The 18,568-nt window shown below is 36.8% G+C and overlaps 1 protein-coding gene across 1 annotated transcript in view; it reads left to right on the top strand.

Moving 5' to 3' along the window:
• Positions 1-18,568, top strand: part of LOC123549712 (negative elongation factor D-like) — a 28,123-nt gene that overhangs the window by 6,942 nt on the left and 2,613 nt on the right. Inside the window, exons 2-12 of the mRNA XM_045338027.2 lie at positions 487-602; positions 964-1,183; positions 1,355-1,462; positions 2,736-2,888; positions 7,056-7,186; positions 9,276-9,396; positions 9,885-9,957; positions 11,987-12,099; positions 13,498-13,634; positions 14,167-14,377; positions 15,611-15,751. Coding sequence (XP_045193962.1) covers positions 487-602; positions 964-1,183; positions 1,355-1,462; positions 2,736-2,888; positions 7,056-7,186; positions 9,276-9,396; positions 9,885-9,957; positions 11,987-12,099; positions 13,498-13,634; positions 14,167-14,377; positions 15,611-15,751 — 1,524 coding nt within the window. The remainder of the gene's footprint in view (positions 1-486; positions 603-963; positions 1,184-1,354; positions 1,463-2,735; positions 2,889-7,055; positions 7,187-9,275; positions 9,397-9,884; positions 9,958-11,986; positions 12,100-13,497; positions 13,635-14,166; positions 14,378-15,610; positions 15,752-18,568) is intronic.

Genomic DNA, 18,568 nt, shown 5'->3' with positions numbered 1-18,568 from the left:
AATTTCAAGTTATGATGTTTTTTCACCATATTTCTTTTGTTACTAAATGGATTTTATTAAACTTAAAATGGTTGTTCCACATCATCACCCACATCACTACACATGTGATCTCTGAAACAGATGGCCTTAATTAAAAATAATTTCACACAGATGTTTCTTGGGTGACTCACCTCAAAATTCCTTCAAGCTCCTACTCACACTACCCTCGACCCACTACCAGCAACTCTACCTCATTATTTTTTTTTTACATTTAGTTTTCTTGATATTGTCTTATTGTTTCTTAATATTGTGTCATTCCCCCCACCCCTCATCCCCGCATCATCCATCCCCAGGCTCCCATTAAAAAAAAGAATTAACAATTTCTTGGTACTTTTTCTTAGTACCCTTTGTCATCATTTCCCCTGTCACATTACAGTCTTTGTTTTCTTAGCTCAATTTGGGCTGTTACAAACAGTATACTCATAGTTTAATACACTTGTATTTTAGAGCCCAGAACATGATGATGAGGAGATGGGTGACGATGCTGTACAGCAGGAATGTCTCGAAACTTTCGGTACAAAAGATTTTATCATGGAGCCGGGTGTGTTCTCAATGCTCAAAATGTAAGCTTCTCTCCTATGTTACATTTTTGCCTTTGTTTTTAGATATAACAGATCATCTTGATAATATGTCAGTGTTTAGCTGTTATTTGTTTTGTCTAGATTTCATTCTGTTTGTCGAAAATACCACCTGTACTAATCTTTGAAAGGGGTTGCCTCCAATTGAATGACTGTAACATGAAAAAAAACAAAAACTTACCCACATAAAAAGAATACAATGGCATTGTCAGTGTGTTTTCCTAAATGTGACCCTTTTATTATCTGTAAGTTTTGACCTGACACTAATGAGTATTCTATACATTTCTGGTAAATAATTTTTGGTGCCAAAACCTGATTTCCCAGGAAGTGTGTGATGTGATTATAGGTTTCTTCAAGCCGGAGGATCACCAGAGCGTGTTGTAGAACTGTTGTCTGACAACTACCATGGTGTAGCACAGACTGTTAACCTGCTTGCTGAGTGGATGATACAGGTCGGAGTCGATATTAATGAAGTACAGGAAATGGTTGAGAGTCATCTGAAAGAGGTGATAGTGAGAACATTTGATCCCAAGAAAGCTGATTCTATCTTCTCAGATGAGGGAGAGGTATGTTGATACTTGATTCTATGGTTATAAAATTTGGAGTTTGGAGAGCAGTCAGGGAATGCAACATTTTCATTGATTTATTTCATCATAAGGTTGAAGATTTGAATTAAATACATGTCAGATAACTAGCTGACATATTGATAAACAAACTGCTAACATTGTATATTGTAGACCCCAGGTTGGCTGGCTGAAATGATTGAGTTTCCAACATGGAGAGAATTATTCTATAGACTAGCAGAGGAGTACCCAGACTGTCTTATGTTAAACTTCACTATCAAGGTATGTAGAACGTACTGACGATTTGAAATTTTTCAAATATTTTTCAAGTATGAGAGTTTTTGTTGTCACTCTAAGTTAGATAGCAGCAACAGTGCTAGCCTACAGTCAGCATCACAGAAATATTGTGTGTAAAGTTTCTCTAAAAACTAATATGCCAAATTACTTCAGACATCACACATATCTATGGCATCATAAGTTGTTCTCACAGGACAAGTTACATAATTCTGGCTTATTATTATATTAAAGAAGAATTATTTCCCTTTTTTACTTTGAAATTTTGGTTCAAATTTTTTTTATATAAACAGGTTTCTCAAAATCTTCTAGATTAGATGCTTTTCAACTTCACAAATCTTCAGCATTATGGGAAGACCTCACAGGGCATATAAAAAAACTCAGACTTTTATTTTGTTAAAATTATGCCCCTTTTTCAACATAGTAATTTTGGTGAATGTTCTTCTTGTATTTAAAGCAGATTTCTCCCAAATTCCACAAGGGTCTTTGATGTCATTAGAGGGAGTTTCATAACTCTAAATTAACACAGAAATTTGTGAAACTTTTGTGTGTAAGCATGTTTCTCAGAAATTGCTTCTTGACCAAATGTTTTCAAATTCTACAAACATTTTTGGCACCATGTTTTGACCTCACATTGCAGGCTTGATTTCCAAGGAGGTAGCCATATGAATTATGTCTGTTACTCAATACCCAGCACACAGTAGAATGCTTTAACCCTTATCATGCTGGACACAACTGATTCTGCCTTTGCGACCAGTGTAGATCATGATCAGCCTGCACATCCATGCAGTCTGATCATGATCTGCACTGTTCGCCATTCAGTCAGTATCTTTTTGGTAAACACCCCTTTTAACAATTAATGGAATTGTCCAGATTGTAAGATGCACAAGTTCATTATAGAATTTTAGCAGGGTAAGGGTTAAAAGTGTTTCTTTTCTATATTTGATTTCTCATTGTGTAATTTGCTGTATTTGTCTTAGTTTTAAAAAATAAAATTTGATATTGTACAATTTGAAACTTACACTCCTGAAAATTACCATATATTTGAATAAGATATTACATGTTGGTTTAAACAATATTTATTTTCCAAATATGCATTTCATACAAACATAATATTAATGTGATAGGATTGAGGAGTAAGTTAAAAGCCTGAATGTATTAAAACCTCCTTCCTGATATTACATGTTAGATAATTTGTTGTTAGTGAAAGGTGTTTCTCAGTTTTTTTTTCCCAAGTTAAATAACACTTGAACATTTCTAGCTGATATCAGATGCCGGGTTCCAGGGTGAGATCACATCAGTGTCTACAGCGTGTCATCAGATTGAAGTTTTCTCTCGTGTTCTACGTACCTCAATATCCTCATTCTTAGAAGGCGGAGTTGAAGTTATGGAGAAAAATCTACCAGAATTTACTGTAAGCTCTTAGAATTTGTCTACTATTTTCGCCATATGTTTGTGATGCCAAACATCATGTTGCGATAGCTTTTAAAACATTTTTTCGCCTCCCCAGGGTGGCATATTATAATCGAACCATCTATATGTCTGTCCCTACTTTTCTTGTCTTGGGCATAACTTCAAAAACATGCTTGTGATTTAACTTCAAACCTGGAATATAGGTAACTGGCAGTGAGGAGGTGCACAATAACCATAACTCTTGCATCAGTTGTTTTCAAGTTATGCCCCTTGTTTATCTTGACTACTTTAAGAATAGAGAGAGCTATTGTACAGATCTCAGTAGAGAGTCGGCATTGGCATGGGATTCATGCTGCGGTTAAAGTTTAGTTTGCAAGTTCATATCTCAGTAACTGTCACATTAGTATTGGATTGAAACTTAAGAAAAGGCTTCATACTTACCTTCTCTTTGGAAATAACCAAGTTAGCTGGCGCTTGTTTGAATTTCATTCTTTGAATTATGACCCTTTTTCAGCTTAAAGATTTACCTGCAACTTACTGTAAAGCTGTATCTTAGAAACAACTGTATGTATAATTGGATTGAAACTTCGCACAGTGCTTCCCTCTGACTTTACCAAGTTAGATAACTCTGATTTGACTCATAGCCCTTTTTTGACTTAAAAAAATTAGTTGATCATTTGTATGCAAGTTGTTATCATTGCCTTAATGAAATTTTGATTCGTTATAAACTGTATTAAAATGACTCAGGTACATGTCTTGCCAAATTATGACCGTTGCTTGACTTGGAAGCTGTTGCATAGTCAAGCGAGCTTTTTTACAAACAGCTGTTGTTATATTTCCTTGTACTTTGCTTTTCCAGACAATAACTTAAGAACTGTGCAAGGTATTGACTTCAAACTTAGAATATAGGTAGATGGCAATGAGTAGTACACTGCACAAGAACCCTAACTCTTGCTCTAGTTTTTGTACCCCCCGACAACAAAGTTGTAAGGGGGGGGTATACTGGTTTCAGGTTGTCTGTCTGTCTGTCCGTCTGTCTGTCTGTCCATAGACACAATCTTGTGCGCTCCATCTCTCCTCATGACACAATTTAATGAAACTTCACACAAGTGATCAGTAACAACAGTAGTTGTGCATGGAGCATGTTAAGTTCTTTCAGAAAAAAAAATTGCAGAGTTACGGGACTTTGTTTTTTGTTACTATACTATATACATAGACAGAATCTTGTGCGCTCCATCTCTCCTCATCACCTTGACACAATTTAATGAATCTTCACACAAGTGATCAGTAACAACAGTAGTTGTGCATGGGGCATGTTAAGTTCTTTCAGAAAAAAAAATTGCAGAGTTACGGGACTTTGTTTTTTGTTACTATACTATATACATAGACACAATCTTGTGCGCTCCATCTCTCCTCATCCCCTTAACACAATTTAATGGAACTTCACAAAAGTGATCAGTAACAACAGTAGTTGTGCATAGGGCATGTTAGGTTCTTTCAACAACAAAAATTGCAGAGTTATGGGACTTTGTTTCTTGTTAAAATACTATGTACATACAGTCTGCATATGCAGTCTTGTGCGCGCCTAATCTTCGGAACCCTTGCACATAATTTAATGAAACTTCACACAAGTGATCAGTACCAACCCTAGTTATGCATGGTGCATGTTATGTTCTTTTAGATAAATATTCTGCATAGTTATGGGATTTTGTTTTTTGTTACTATACTGTATACATACAGTCCACATAATTATGCCGTCTTGTATGTGTCAGATTGCAGTGTACTGTGTCAGTGCATGAGGGGGGTACATTCATCACCTTTAGTGATAGCTCTAGTTTTTTTAGTTTTCCCTTTTTATACGCCCGTTTGAAAAACGGGACGTATTATGGGAACGCCCCTGGCGGGCGGATGGGCGGTTGGGCGGGCGGGCGGGCGGCGTCCACAGACCTTGTCCGGAGCATATCTTCTACATGCATGGAGGGATTTTGATGAAACTTGGCACAGTTGTTCACCATCATGAGACGGAGTGTCATGCGCAAGAACCAGGTCCCTAGGTCTAAGGTCAAGGTCACACTTAGAGGTCAAAGGTCAAATTCAAGAAAGACTTTGTCCGGAGCATATCTTCTTCATGTATGGAGGGATTTTGATGAAAGTTGGCACATTTGTTCATCATCATGAGACGGAGTGTCATGCGCAAAAAACAGGTCCCTAGGTCTAAGGTCAAGGTCACACTTAGAGGTCAAAGGATACAAGAATGAAAAATTCAAGAATGACTTTGTCCGGAGCATATCTTCTTCATGCATGGAATGATTTTGATGTAGCTTGGCACAGTTGTTCACCATAATGAGAGGGAGTGTCATGCGCAAGAACCAGGTTCCTAGGTCTAAGGTCAAGGTCACACTTAGAGGTCAAAGGATACAAGAATGAAAACTTTGTCCGGAGCATATCTTCTTCATGCATGAAAGGACTTTGATGTAGCTTGGCAAAATTGTTCACCATCATGAGACGGAGTGTCATGCGCAAGAACCAGGTCCCTAGGTCTAAGGTCAAGGTCACACTTAGAGGTCAAAGCATACAAGAATGAAAACTTTGTCCGGAGCATTTCTTCTTCATGCATTGAGGGATTTTGATACAACTTGGCACAAATGTTCACAAGCATGAGACGGAGTGTCATGCGCAAGAACCAGGTCCCTCGGTCTAAGGTCAAGGTCACACTTAAAGGTCAAAGGTCAGATACAAGAATGACTTTGTCTGGAGCATTTCTTCTTCATGCATGGAGAGATTTTGATGTAACTTGGCACAATTGTACACCATCATGAGACGGAGTGTCATGCACTGGTCCCTTCTTTTGAATTGCTTCCCTTTGCTGTTACTATATATAGCTTATATTGTAACTTTTTCATTACAAGTCGTAGGGAATAATCGAGACCACTTTTCTGTAGTACAACATGCATGTTACATCCAATTCTGAGGTGTATTTTGAGCTATCTCTACCTGGTAAGGATTTTTGTGTGGACTTGTAATTTTTTTTTTCGATTTTTTTTTTTTTTTTTTCTCTCTTTAAAGATTAACTTCCCTTAGTTGTTACTATAAATAACTTACATTGTAACTTTTTTATAATTGACCGTAGGGAAAACCCAAGACCACTTCTCTGTGGTACAACATTGATATTACTTTCAAATTTTGGGTGTATTTTAAGGTATCTCTACCTGGTAAGGATTTTTTTTGTGGACTTAGAAAAATAAAAGAATTACAATAATTTCTAAAAAAAACAACATTGTAAACAACTAGAAAATTAAAATTCCATTTGCAAATACAGGTGCTAGTGTAAACAAATTTGCTGTGACGGGCCTATATTGTGACATTCTGCACCGTTGTTTCATTTTTTCCTTGTCTGCCATATATTTTGAATTAACTTAATAAAACTGATTATTTTTGAGTAAAAGAAAATTGATTGCTAGTTGACAAGTAGCTGTTCAAATTCAGGTGGGGGACTTACTTTATGTTTTAATAAGAAAGGTAGTTTGAGATGCCATTTAGGTCATTAGTTTCAAGGTTAAATTTAAATGTCATTTACTATAAAGAAATACAATTTTTGGTCAGTCACTTAAGCATGTATCAAAATATTGTCACCAGTCCTGGTGTATAAACAAAAACTTAACTTGGGACTTTATTTGGGTAATAGGGGTCAAAGTCATACTGAAAATCATTAATATTCGTGGGGGACTAATTTTCGTGGATTTCGTGGTTGAGTCAGTCCACGAAATTTAATCGCAACGAACATGTAAAATTCCTATTCATTTTATGTTCAAAAGTTGAAATCCACGAATTCATATCCCCACGAAATTCCCGTTTTGACCAAAACCACAAACTTTCATGCCCACGAAATTAAATGATTTTACAGTAGTTATGTAGTAGTTAGCAGGTTCAATTCCTGGTAGGGACTGATATCCCATGTAGTTTTGTAGTGTTCATTGCCAGATGATTTACTTAAACTGGTACTGTTTCCAAGCAGTATTTGCCTAGACTGGATGCTGGGGAGGTAATTCTGATGCTTGTTGTTGGCTTGACTGGAAATTAGTTGTTTTATCCATTCCAGGTGGGGATTTTGGTTAACTACCTATGCTAAACAAGAAACCTTTAAATATCAATTTTGATTTGATTGCAGAAAATGGTGTGTCATGGTGAACATACTTACCTATACAGTCAGGTGATGATGACGATTTTAGCCCAGGAACAAAAGGGAGGGTCTAATATCCGGAGGATATGTCAGGAATTACAGAAATGTGCAAACGACAGGTATAGAGAATATTGGGTTTAAATTAAGTTTATCTGGTTAGTTGGAGAAGTCTATCCACCCCGAAGCTCTGCCGAGGGGATAAACTTTTTGGAGATGAGCTGGATAAACTTAAGTTCAGAAAAACAGTATCCTAATATTCTATTTATCCTGCAGCCAATAAAATCTGTCTATTAGTAATAATAATATTGTTTAAAAAAGACTTTTGAACATAAGAATTTCAGTTTTTTTAAAACATAAATTTGTTTCAGATATGGAAAATGAAAACCAGTATTGTTTAAGTAAATATATTATTATATAAAGTTCTGCAAAATACTTTCTATACTATATCAGATTTCAGTAGCGTTACTAATGCTTTTGAGAATTTTCTACATATTTTATTGGCTAAAAGAATGTTTTTTACAGTTGGAACATTCCCAAAACGTAAAATTGCTTTCTATTGTAATTACTGACTAATGACAGCTTTGTCATAATTTTGAAAAAAATCACAAAACTGCAAACTGACAAAGACAGTGCATATATCTTACCTTATTGCTGTGTTCTCTAGAAATTTCATGATTGAAAGATTTGATAGGTTAGCAGTTACATTTTAATAGTTTATTTATGTTTCATCCATGCATATTTCATACATGTGATAAGTTCAGAATCCCAAAACTGGAGGTTTGCCATTTTTCAGCTGGAGTTGGGGTCTCAAAACTGGAGGTTTTTTATCGACATAAATTAAGCGCGCGGACACAAAACTTGGTGACAAAATACAAAATTTTAGGCCACAAAATAACACATAAGTCTACACCAGTAGAAACAATTGATCCTCATAACTGCTGATTTGAATTTTGACAGAGTTATGCCACTTTTTAATTTAACTTACATTTTTTGATTAAAGTTTAATATAATGTCCAATATATCTGTTACATTCAAAGCTATTGACTATTATGCCCCTTTTACTAGCAAAGCTTTAACTGCCCCTTTTACCGGCAAAGCTTTAATTCATTCAGAGTCAATCACTGAGAAAAGTCGAGCATGCTGTTTTACAGAAGTTAAACAGATTAAATTTGTTGAAACAAAGTCTCAATTTAGGTCTGGAATGGTGGTGAACATGCATTAACATTATTCAACTCGAGGACTGAAGAAAAAAACGAAGCCCTAAATTGGTCTGAACACAACCCATAAATTATGTAAATTCCTTACCCCACCCACTTTCGTATGAAAATACTGATAATGATTTTGACATGAAAAACAGAAAACAGAAATGCATCAACATGTATTTACCCTTACCAAAATAATGTAGATTGAAGTTATCATACAAATGAGTGTGTGTTTTCATCCAATTTTCAATGAAATAAGTCCGATTTATTAGCAAATTAATTTGGTAAACATTGGAAGAAAATGGCGTAACTGCATAAGGGGAAATAACATTCATGTTCTAAAAATAGTACTGGGTTGGTTTTTCCAACAATTATTTATGTGATTTTATTTTCTTTGAATAATCAAAAATGCATTTCAGCTGGGAATTATTTCTTGTGACCTGGAGTTTTTTTGCTTCACATTGGTAAAAAAATGGAGCCTAATTGGCATTGAGAATGGGTTATTATTCGGCCCCATGAGACAGGTGGAAAAGGCCCTGTTTGTCTAATCCCTTATCAAAACAATTAATCATGTTATCAAAATTCACCTGTGAAAAACAACTCTTTCCTCCAGCTACGTGTCAAACGTATAATACACAACAGTCGGTGACACTTTGATTTACTGTGTAAACATGTTTGGCACTCCTCGGTAATTATCAACCAAGTCATAATATTGATTTTTTTTTTTTTGTTGAAAAGCGGGAGAATTATGGTTTTGGTCGGGAGACGGGAGGCAAGGTGAAAAAATCGGGATTTTGACCCTCCCGCGCGGGAGATCACATGTATGGCATATTTACATATTACAAAACATATAATAAATACATCAATAAAAAGCATGGCCAATCTACTACAGATTTATAGGAGACTAAAAGAATTCGAACCCATGGTAACGTGTTTTCAAGTCGGAGAGCTTACCACTACACCACTGTGCCGTTGGTTCTAATGTTGGCTACATGTTTTGTTGCAGGGGACTAGATGTGACCCCTATTACTCTAGCATTGAGTGGCGCAGCTGCATACCCCCGAGCTTGCCAGGCCCTTTCTTCCATGTTGTCAAAAAAGGCTCTTAATCCTGCAGATATCACCATAGTAAGTATTGATGGCTTTTGTATAATCTGATTCAAGTCTATTGAAATGTCAATGTCTTAAGCCAAAATGTTTGGTTTGTAGCCAGCTCGGCAAGTATATATAGTTTATCAAATTACTTAAATGTTTCACTACATTGGCAGCTATTGTAGATTAGTAGTGGTGTTCTTATTGAGCTTAAAGAAAATACAGTTGAACCTGCCTGAGGGGTTACCTCTATTAAGCAGCCACTTGCCTTAATCAGCCAGTCAGCTTACTTCCAAAATTGACTTTCTGTGCTAATTTCAACCTCTCTTAAGCAGTCACCTGCCTTTAGCAGCCAGATTATGCTGCTGCCTTGGCTGGCTGCTTAACACAGGTTTGACTGTATGTTGTATTGACATTGGTATGAGAAGTCATGCTAAATGTCCAACTTAACTCAATCATTTTATGACTTGTTTTGCCATGATATCATATGAAATGGACTATCAGTATTGCTGTTTACATTGCAGTTGTACAAAATGTATTCAGATAACCAGTACCCTCCACCTCCTGTTGATCTCATCCGTGTTCCAGCTTTCCTAGGTAACTGTTTTATTGAGCAAATTGATTCTGTGTTCCAGCTTTCCTAGGTAACTGTTTTGTTAAGCAAATTGATTCCATGTTCCAGCTTTCCTAGGTAACTGTTTTATTGAGCAAATTGATTCCATTTTCCAGCTTTCCAAGGTAACTGTTTTATTGAGCAAATTGATTAATCAGATCATTTTCGGCCGCCATGGCGGAGTAGTTAAGGTTGCTATCATTGAATCACGTGCCCCCTCATTTGTGTGGGTTCAAAACCTCACTTGGAATGTGAAGCTTTTCATGTGAGGAAGTCATACAGCTTGCTTACTGAAGGTCAGACATTCTGTCTAGGTACCAACTCTTGTCTAAACAATTTCTGGAGGAGGTACCTGGAGTCTTCCTCCACCATTAATAGCTGGAAAAAGAGGCCATATGACCTAATTTGTCGTGGTGTGACTCTAAACGTAACAAAAACAAATAATTTTGACTTTAGATTTTTGAATGCTTTATTCCATTAAATGCCTGTAGTTTGTGGCAAGAGAAATTTTAAGTGTAATTGTGAATATTTTTTTACACATTTTTGTGCCCTCAACACTGTGTGGAGAGGGCATGTAGATTTGGTCTTGTCCATGTTTCCATCTGTCCATCCGAAGTTTGTGGTGCGCCTAGCTCAAAAAGTATTTGATATAAATTGATAAAACCCTCGTCTAGCATCAATAACCCTAACTAGAATGACTTGATACTAATGCAGTTGTAACCTGTGACCATTCCTCATCTTCAGACATCACCTGACCTCAGTGTGACCTTGACCTTGAACTTGACCTCGTTTTGGACTTAGGTTGCTTTGTATCGACAAGAATGCCACCAGGGGCATCAAGCATTTATTAAACGCAGCTCCTTGTTTTTTATCTGGCTCTGCCCCCTGTTTCCAAAGATATGGCCCCTGAAATACTAGTAGTAAAAAAATGCACATTTTCACCTTGTGACATGCCTAGCTTAAAAAGTATTTGATATAAATTGATGAAACCTTGTGTAAATATTAATCATGATATGAACTTGCGCACCTCTTATTTTTCGTCTGGCTCCGCCCCCATTTCCAGAGTTATGGACCCTGAAATAGTCAAAAATGCACATTTTCACCTTCTGATGCGCCTAGCTCAAAAAGTATTTGATATAAATGCATGAAAACTTGCATGAGTATTAATCATGATGTGAACTTGCGCACCTCCTATTTTTCGCCTGGCTCCGTCCCCAATTTTCAGAGTTATGGCCCCTGAAATAGTAAAAAAATGCACATTTTCATCTTGTGACATGCTTAGCTTTAAAAGTACAGTATTTCATATAAATTGATAAAACCTTGCATGAGTCTTTATCATGATATGAACTTGGGCACCTCCTATTTTTCGGCTCCCCCTGCCCTCTCCCCCCCCCCCCCCCCCCCCCCCTTCCCCCCATTTCCAGAGTTATGGCTCCTGTAATAGTCAAAAATGCACGTTTTCACATTGTGATGCACCTAGCTCAAAAAGTATTTCATATAAATTGATGAAAACTTGTATGAGTCGTTATCATAATATAAACTTGGGCACCTCCTATTTTTCATCTGGCTCAACGCTCTATTTCCAGAGTTATGGCCCCTGAAATAGTCCAAAATGCACGTTTTCACCTAATGACGTGCCTAGCTCAAAAAGTATTTGATGTAAATTCATGAAACCTTGCACGAGTCTTTATCATGATTTGACCTTGCACACTTGGCATTCTTCTTGAGATTTTAGCGCTAATTACAGAGTTACTGCCCTTGAAATAGCCAAAATAGTGGATTTTTTGTTTGTGATGCTCATAGCTCAAGAAGTATATGGCCTGGAATAATGAATCCTTTATATAAAATGTTTGTTGAGGCTATATCCCCTTAAGACTGCAAACATTTGAATTATTGCCCCTTATTTGTGACAAATGTACCAGTTGGGGCACACCCTGTGTACAGACACATTTTAGTTTAATTATACATATGTACAAACTACAAAGTAATGAAGTGACTGGTATTCGATTTTAGATCTGTTGATAGAATCTCTGTTCAAGATGAACACAAGATTGAATCAGGAACACAAGAGCAAATATATCTACCTCCTGTCATATGCTGCAAGTGTCACAGAGGCTTATAAAAAGGTAGTGTTGTTTTAAATAAAATACTGATAGATAATTAGGTCTCCCCATATAGAGAGGAGAGGGACTGTTTTTGTCTTGTCTGTCAGCCTGTCTGTGCATTTGTCACAAAAGTTTGTCCAGACTACTCCTGAAACTACGGGTGGGATTTCGTTCAGACTGTTCTAGAATTATTACTGGTTAACCATATCTAGATAAGTATGTTATTAAACAAAATATTATAAATATAAGAATTAGAAAACATTGAACTGCAGGCTGTGAGATGAAAGAGACTTGTATTTTTGTAATCTTTTATATAACCTTCATTAAATTTGTTAGGTAAGTCTAATTTTGCATATGTGTCAGCATTTCACAGTTGAATAAAAAAAGAAAGAATGAGTTGTAAAAGTCAAGGTGATAGCATGCATAAGTCCTTGATATATAAGTCTCCTGTGAGGGGCCATCATGTGGGGCATTTGTGTTTTAAAACGTCTCTTGTTAAATTTTTGTTGGTAAGTTATGGTTGCATACAGTTTCCCATCATTGTGTCTGAAATCATTAGTCCTCCACCTCTGATTTATGTGGGGAAGTTGGCAGTTACTTGCGGAGAACAGGTTTGTACTGGTACAGAATCCAGGAACACTGGTTAGGTTAACTGCCCGCCGTTACATGACTGAAATACTGTTGAAAAACCCCACCTCCACAACCCCCCCCCCCCCCCAAAAGCCACCAAAAAACTTGTTTTACAAAATGTCCTTGTGATATGGCTGGATATTGTATATAAATTCACATTTCTGTTTAAATGAGGTGGTACTTGGAGAGGTATGCTGTTGCTAAAGCTCTGGTTTTTCAGTTTGAACCTACTACCTCTAACCTAAAGAAAGGCCATACTGGTTGGGGAGATTACATCCACTCACGGATAATTAATGTTGCCACTTAGTGATTTAATTGTTAAAACATTCTTTGTCTTGAACTAAATTTCACCTTTAGCTAGATACATTAAAACTCTGTAACTGCTGCAATTTGGTGTTGAGTTTACCTTGTCAACCAGTACAGAAGCCATGAGGCGACTACATATTAATGTTTCTTCATGAAATACAGTCAAGTGTTTCTTTCTTAGACTTGGTAACTTATTTTTGCTACCTTAAATTTGCCCCCCTGTGTCAACTACTTGCATGTTTGTCCAAACTAACAAACAATATATTATCTAATAGTAATACAGATAGTAAATACAGTAATTAAGTACATCTGGAAAATCTTGTGTGCCAAACTCTTTATTCACTGTCAGTTGAAGTTGCTTCAGACTTCAGTTTTTAGCCATGAGTTACTGCCTTTTATCTTTGAAATTCCCTAAATACATTATAAGGAGCTTATAATGTGAGGAGAACTTGTGTGAAGTCTAGCTTTCCATTTTTATTTCAGGGTGTAAGAAAACATATAGAGAAAAAGGAACTGAAGCCTACCACACAGGCGTTAGAGAAAGTGCAGGCACTCTGTGCACTGAATAAAAATGCTTCTGAACTATTGGTGGATGTCTCCACTCTCTTCCAGTGTATTAAGTATGTATGTGTAGAAACTAGTGAAGTATGTAAAAATAAGACTTAAATATGTAGAGTTACCCAGTAAGTGTTTCTTATAAAATGAGCTTGTTATATCTACAGTGAAATGCCGGTTGCCGAGTCACAAGAGGATTAGCAAAATGCATGCATTTTCCAGGGTTTCTAGCAATGCAAACATAGAAAACAAGGAAAATGGTCAGAGACCAAAATGCATTACTTTAGTGATTTCTCCTGTCTTGAGCTATTGATCCTGAATGTTTTACTATAATGTGTAAAATATAGAAGGCTCACATTATCAAGTATATTATGTTTGTTGGCTTGCAGTTTGTAGTCAACAAATATTCCTTTTTTGTTTTCACTGATATGAATAACAACTTATATTAAAAGAAACTTGAGTTTAAGATACTTAGGGTACAGTGTTAACATTCATCGTAGTTGTTTAAATCTAGCGGTACTTCATAGTGTAACCCTTGAAAAATTTCTTTTTTCTGTTGAAAAAAAATAGTGTTAACCATGTACTGTCATTATTTAGGTTTCCAGTTATTGCAATTGGGGTATTGGCTTGGGTAGACGAGATATTGTCAGACAAGAGTTATTTCAAACTGAACACAGACCACACACCCCTACATCTGGTGCTGGTGGATGAAATTGTCACCAATCACCTGTTATTACACCAGAAAGCTTTAGATCTCCTAATCAGACTGTTTGAATCCAATTTTGATGAACTGGATGTTCTTGTTCAAGTAAGTATATTGGTATTGTCAGAGTAAATTATTTTAGACCCAGTTGATGGGGGAAAATACAAAATCCCTCACTCTGAAGGCCATGTATAGAGAAAGTAAGGAGGTTTTTTTTTTTCAGGCAGATTGTGTATTTGTATTTTTTTGACAAGCGTGTTTAGAACTCAAATTTACTGTCATAGCTTAACATAGGGAACTAGGTGGTATTCCTTGCTTATTAGGTAGAGCATAGGACTGTCACACTAGAAGTGTTCTGTTTGATCCCCGAGCATGACTATTTGAGAGGATACAACACCTGTGGTATCATTTGACCTCTGTCCCTTATTATACCCCCACAAACGAAGTTTGGGGGTGGGATATAGGGGTGAGCTTGTCGGTCATTCTGTTGATTTTCATGGTTTCTGGACAATACCTCATCAAAGGCATGACAGATTTAAACAAATTTTGGTACACAGATGTAACGTCATAAAATACAGGTCAAATTCAACTTTACCTACAAACCACCATTTTTATGCCCCCGGCATCTACTGATGCGGGAGGCATATAGTGATTGTCCTGTCCGTTCGTCCGTCTGTATGAGGTTAACAAAATGGGACCATTTTGTCTAGCATCAATAGCCCTAACTAGAATGACTTGATACTAATGCAGATGTAAACTGTGACCATTCCTCATCTTCAGACATCGCCTGACCTCGGATTGACCTTGACCTCGAACTTGACCTCGTTTTTGACTTTAGATTGCTTTGTATCGACAAGGATGCCACCGGGGGCATTAAGCGTTTATTAAACGCAGCTCCTTGTTTCACGTAGTTATGGTCCATTTCCAACTTAAAATTTGCCAAACTGAAATTGCACCTTTTTGTGGCCATTTCTTTCTTATGGTTGCCATACTTCTGTGACAAGGCCGTATTGTGGGTGTATTATTTGTCACTCGTGTGACAGTTCTAGTTTAGAATTGTTATCATTTACTAACTGAGAATTAGTCAATGCAGTGTTGGAATCCAGGGACCTCAGGTATGGATCAACTGACCCCCATTACATAACTGAAACTTTGTTGAAAACTGATTGTAAAAACAATACTAAAATGAATTTTACATTTAACGTCTTCTTTTTGGCTTTCTGTATGATGAGTTTGGTAATTTTCAATCTTGGCCTTTGGTTAAAAGGTAATTTTCAGTCTTGGCCTTTGGTTAATGCATTCATTATGAATAATACCTCAAATTATTCTGGTTTTCAGCTAGAGTTAAAGAAGACAGTACTAGATCGTATGGTTCATGTGTTTAGCTGTGGCTGTGTCATTCCAGTAGTCAACTATATCAGAGGATGCCATAACAAACAAGATACAGACATCTCTCTCATCAGGCATTTTGTCTCAGAGGTTTGTTTACATGTATACAAAATACAAGAATATTCTTTGACATTTGGCTCAAAGCTATGTATTCGTACAAATATACTGACAAATCTATTATCAGGCATATTGCAAAACTAGCATTATGCCACAGAGGCTTGCATACAGATGATATGCAGCAAGTTAAGTCTGTATATGACCAGTAAACAAATGTATCTCTTATCAAATTTTCCATGTAACAGTTTTAGAGCTTGCAGTGATTTTTTTTTGCTATTTTTACAGCTGAATATAGGCTGTTCCTCCTAGCCAAAATTAGCTATATTCTCCTAAAACTGTTATATTTCCCCTTAACCTTAAGCCTGCTATATTTCTAAAATGGACTGGTCTATCATTCAATTTGGGCAGTACTATTTATTTTTCGAAGGGGTGTTTACTGAAAATTTAGTGACTGAATAGCGAACAGTGTAGACCATGATCAGTCTGCACGGATGTCAACCACCTGCCACCATCAGGCTTAAGGTTAATAAAGAAAGATATATTTTCTCCTTGAAATTGAAAAAAAATGTAACGTAATATGTATAGTGAATAATTTCACGAAAGACAGCTTTTATTAGCTCACCTGTCACAAAGTGACAAGGTGAGCTTTTGTGATCGTGCGGTGTCCGTCGTCTGTCCGTGCGTGCGTCAGTCCGTAAACTTTTGCTTGTGACCACTCTAGAGGTCACATTTTTCATGGGATCTTTAGGAAAGTTGGTCAGAATGTTCACCTTGATGATATCTAGGTCAAGTTCGAAACTGGGTCACGTGCCGATAAAAACTAGGTCAGTAGGTCTTAAAATAGAAAAACCTTGTGACCTCTCTAGAGGCCATATATTTCATAAGGTCTTCATGAAAATTGGTCAGAATGTTCACCTGGATGATATCTAGGTCAAGTTCGAAACTGGGTCACGTGCCATCAAAAACTAGGTCAGTAGGTCTAAAAATAGAAAAACCTTGTGACTCTCTAGAGGCCATATATTTCACAAGATCTTCATGAAAATTGGTTAGAACGTCACCTTGATGATATCTAGGTCATGTTCGAAAGTGGGTCATGTGCCGTCAAAAACTAGGTCAATGGGTCAAATAATAGAAAAACCTTGTGACCTCTCTAAAGGTCATATTTTTCATGGGATCTGTATGAAAGTTGGTCTGAATGTTCATCTTGATGATATCTAGGTCAAGTTCGAAACTGGGTCACGTGCGGTCAAAAACTAGGTCAGTAGGTCTAAAAATAGAAAAACCTTGTGACCTCTCTAGGGGCCATATATTTCACGAGATCTTCATGAAAATTGGTCAGAATGTTCACCGTGATGATATCTAGGTCAAGTTCGAAAGTGGGTCACATGCCATCAAAAACTTGGTCAGTAGGTCAAATAATAGAAAAACCTTGTGACCTCTCTAGAGGCCATATTTTTCATGGGATCTGTATGAAAGTTGGTCTGAATGTTCATCTTGATGATATCCAGGTCATGTTCGAAAGTGGGTCACGTGCCATCAAAAACTAGGTCAGTAGGTCAAATAATAGAAAAACCTTGTGACCTCTCTTAAGGCCATATTTTTCATGGGATCTGTATGAAAGTTGGTCTGAATAATCATCTTGATGATATCTAGGTCAAGTTGGAAACAGGGTCATAGTTGGTCAAAAACTAGGTCAGTAGGTCTAAAAATAGAAAAACCTTGTGACCATTCTAGAGGCCATACTTGTGAATGGATCTCCATAAAAATTGGTCAGAATGTTCATCTTGATGATATCTAGGTCAAGTTCGAAAAGTGGATCACGTGCCCTCAAAAAGTAGGTCAGTAGGTCAAATTATGAAAAAGCGTTGTGACCTCTCTAGAGGCCATATTTTTGAATGTCTGAATGTTTATCTTGATGATATATAGGTCAGATTTGAAACTGGGTCAACTGCAATCAAAAACTAGGTCAGTAGGACTTGAAATAGAAAAACCTTGTGACCTCTTTAGAGGCCATACCCTTGATTGGATCTTCATGTAAATTGGTCAGAATGTTCATCTTGATGATATCTATGTCAGGTTTGAAACTGGGACACGTGCCTTAAAAAACTAGGTCATTTGGTCAAATAATAAAAACTTTTGACCTCTCTAGAGGCCATACTTTTCATGGGATCTGTATGAAAGTTGGTCTGAATGTTCATCTTGATGATATCGAGGTCAAGTTTGAAACTGGGTCAACTGCGGTCAAAAACTAGGTCAGTAGGTCTAAAATTAGAAAAATCTTTTGACCTCTCTAGAGGCCATATTTTTCAATGGATCTTTATGAAAATTGATCTGAATGTTCACCTTGATGATATGTAGGTCAGTTTTGAAACTGGGTCACGTGTGGTCAAAAACTAGGCCAGTAGGTATAAAAATAGAAAAACCTTGTGACCTCTCTAGAGGCCATATTTTTCATGAGACCTTCATGAAAATTAGTGAGAATGTTCACCTTGATGATATCTGGGTAAAGTTCAAAACAGGGTCACGTACCTTTGAAAACTAGGTCAATAGGTCAAATAATAGAAAAACCTTGTGACCTCTCTAGAGACCATATTTTTCAATGGATCTTCATGCAAATTGGTCAGAATTTTTATCTTGATAATATCTAGGCCAAGTTCAAAACTGGGTCACATGAGCTCAAAAACTAGGTCACTATGTCAAATAATAGAAAAAACGACGTCATACTCAAAACTGAGTCATGTGGGAAGAGGTGAGCGATTCAGGACCATCATGGTCCTCTTGTATATTTTCCAACTCCTATTACCCCCACATTGCTTCAAATTTATGTCTCGCAACTGATAATTACATCAC

The sequence above is a fragment of the Mercenaria mercenaria genome, chromosome 6, assembly GCF_021730395.1.
Source record: "Mercenaria mercenaria strain notata chromosome 6, MADL_Memer_1, whole genome shotgun sequence".
NCBI classification, from domain to species: domain Eukaryota; kingdom Metazoa; phylum Mollusca; class Bivalvia; order Venerida; family Veneridae; genus Mercenaria; species Mercenaria mercenaria.
Note: the sequence above shows the minus strand (reverse complement) of the source record. Positions and strands in the feature narration are given on the sequence as shown.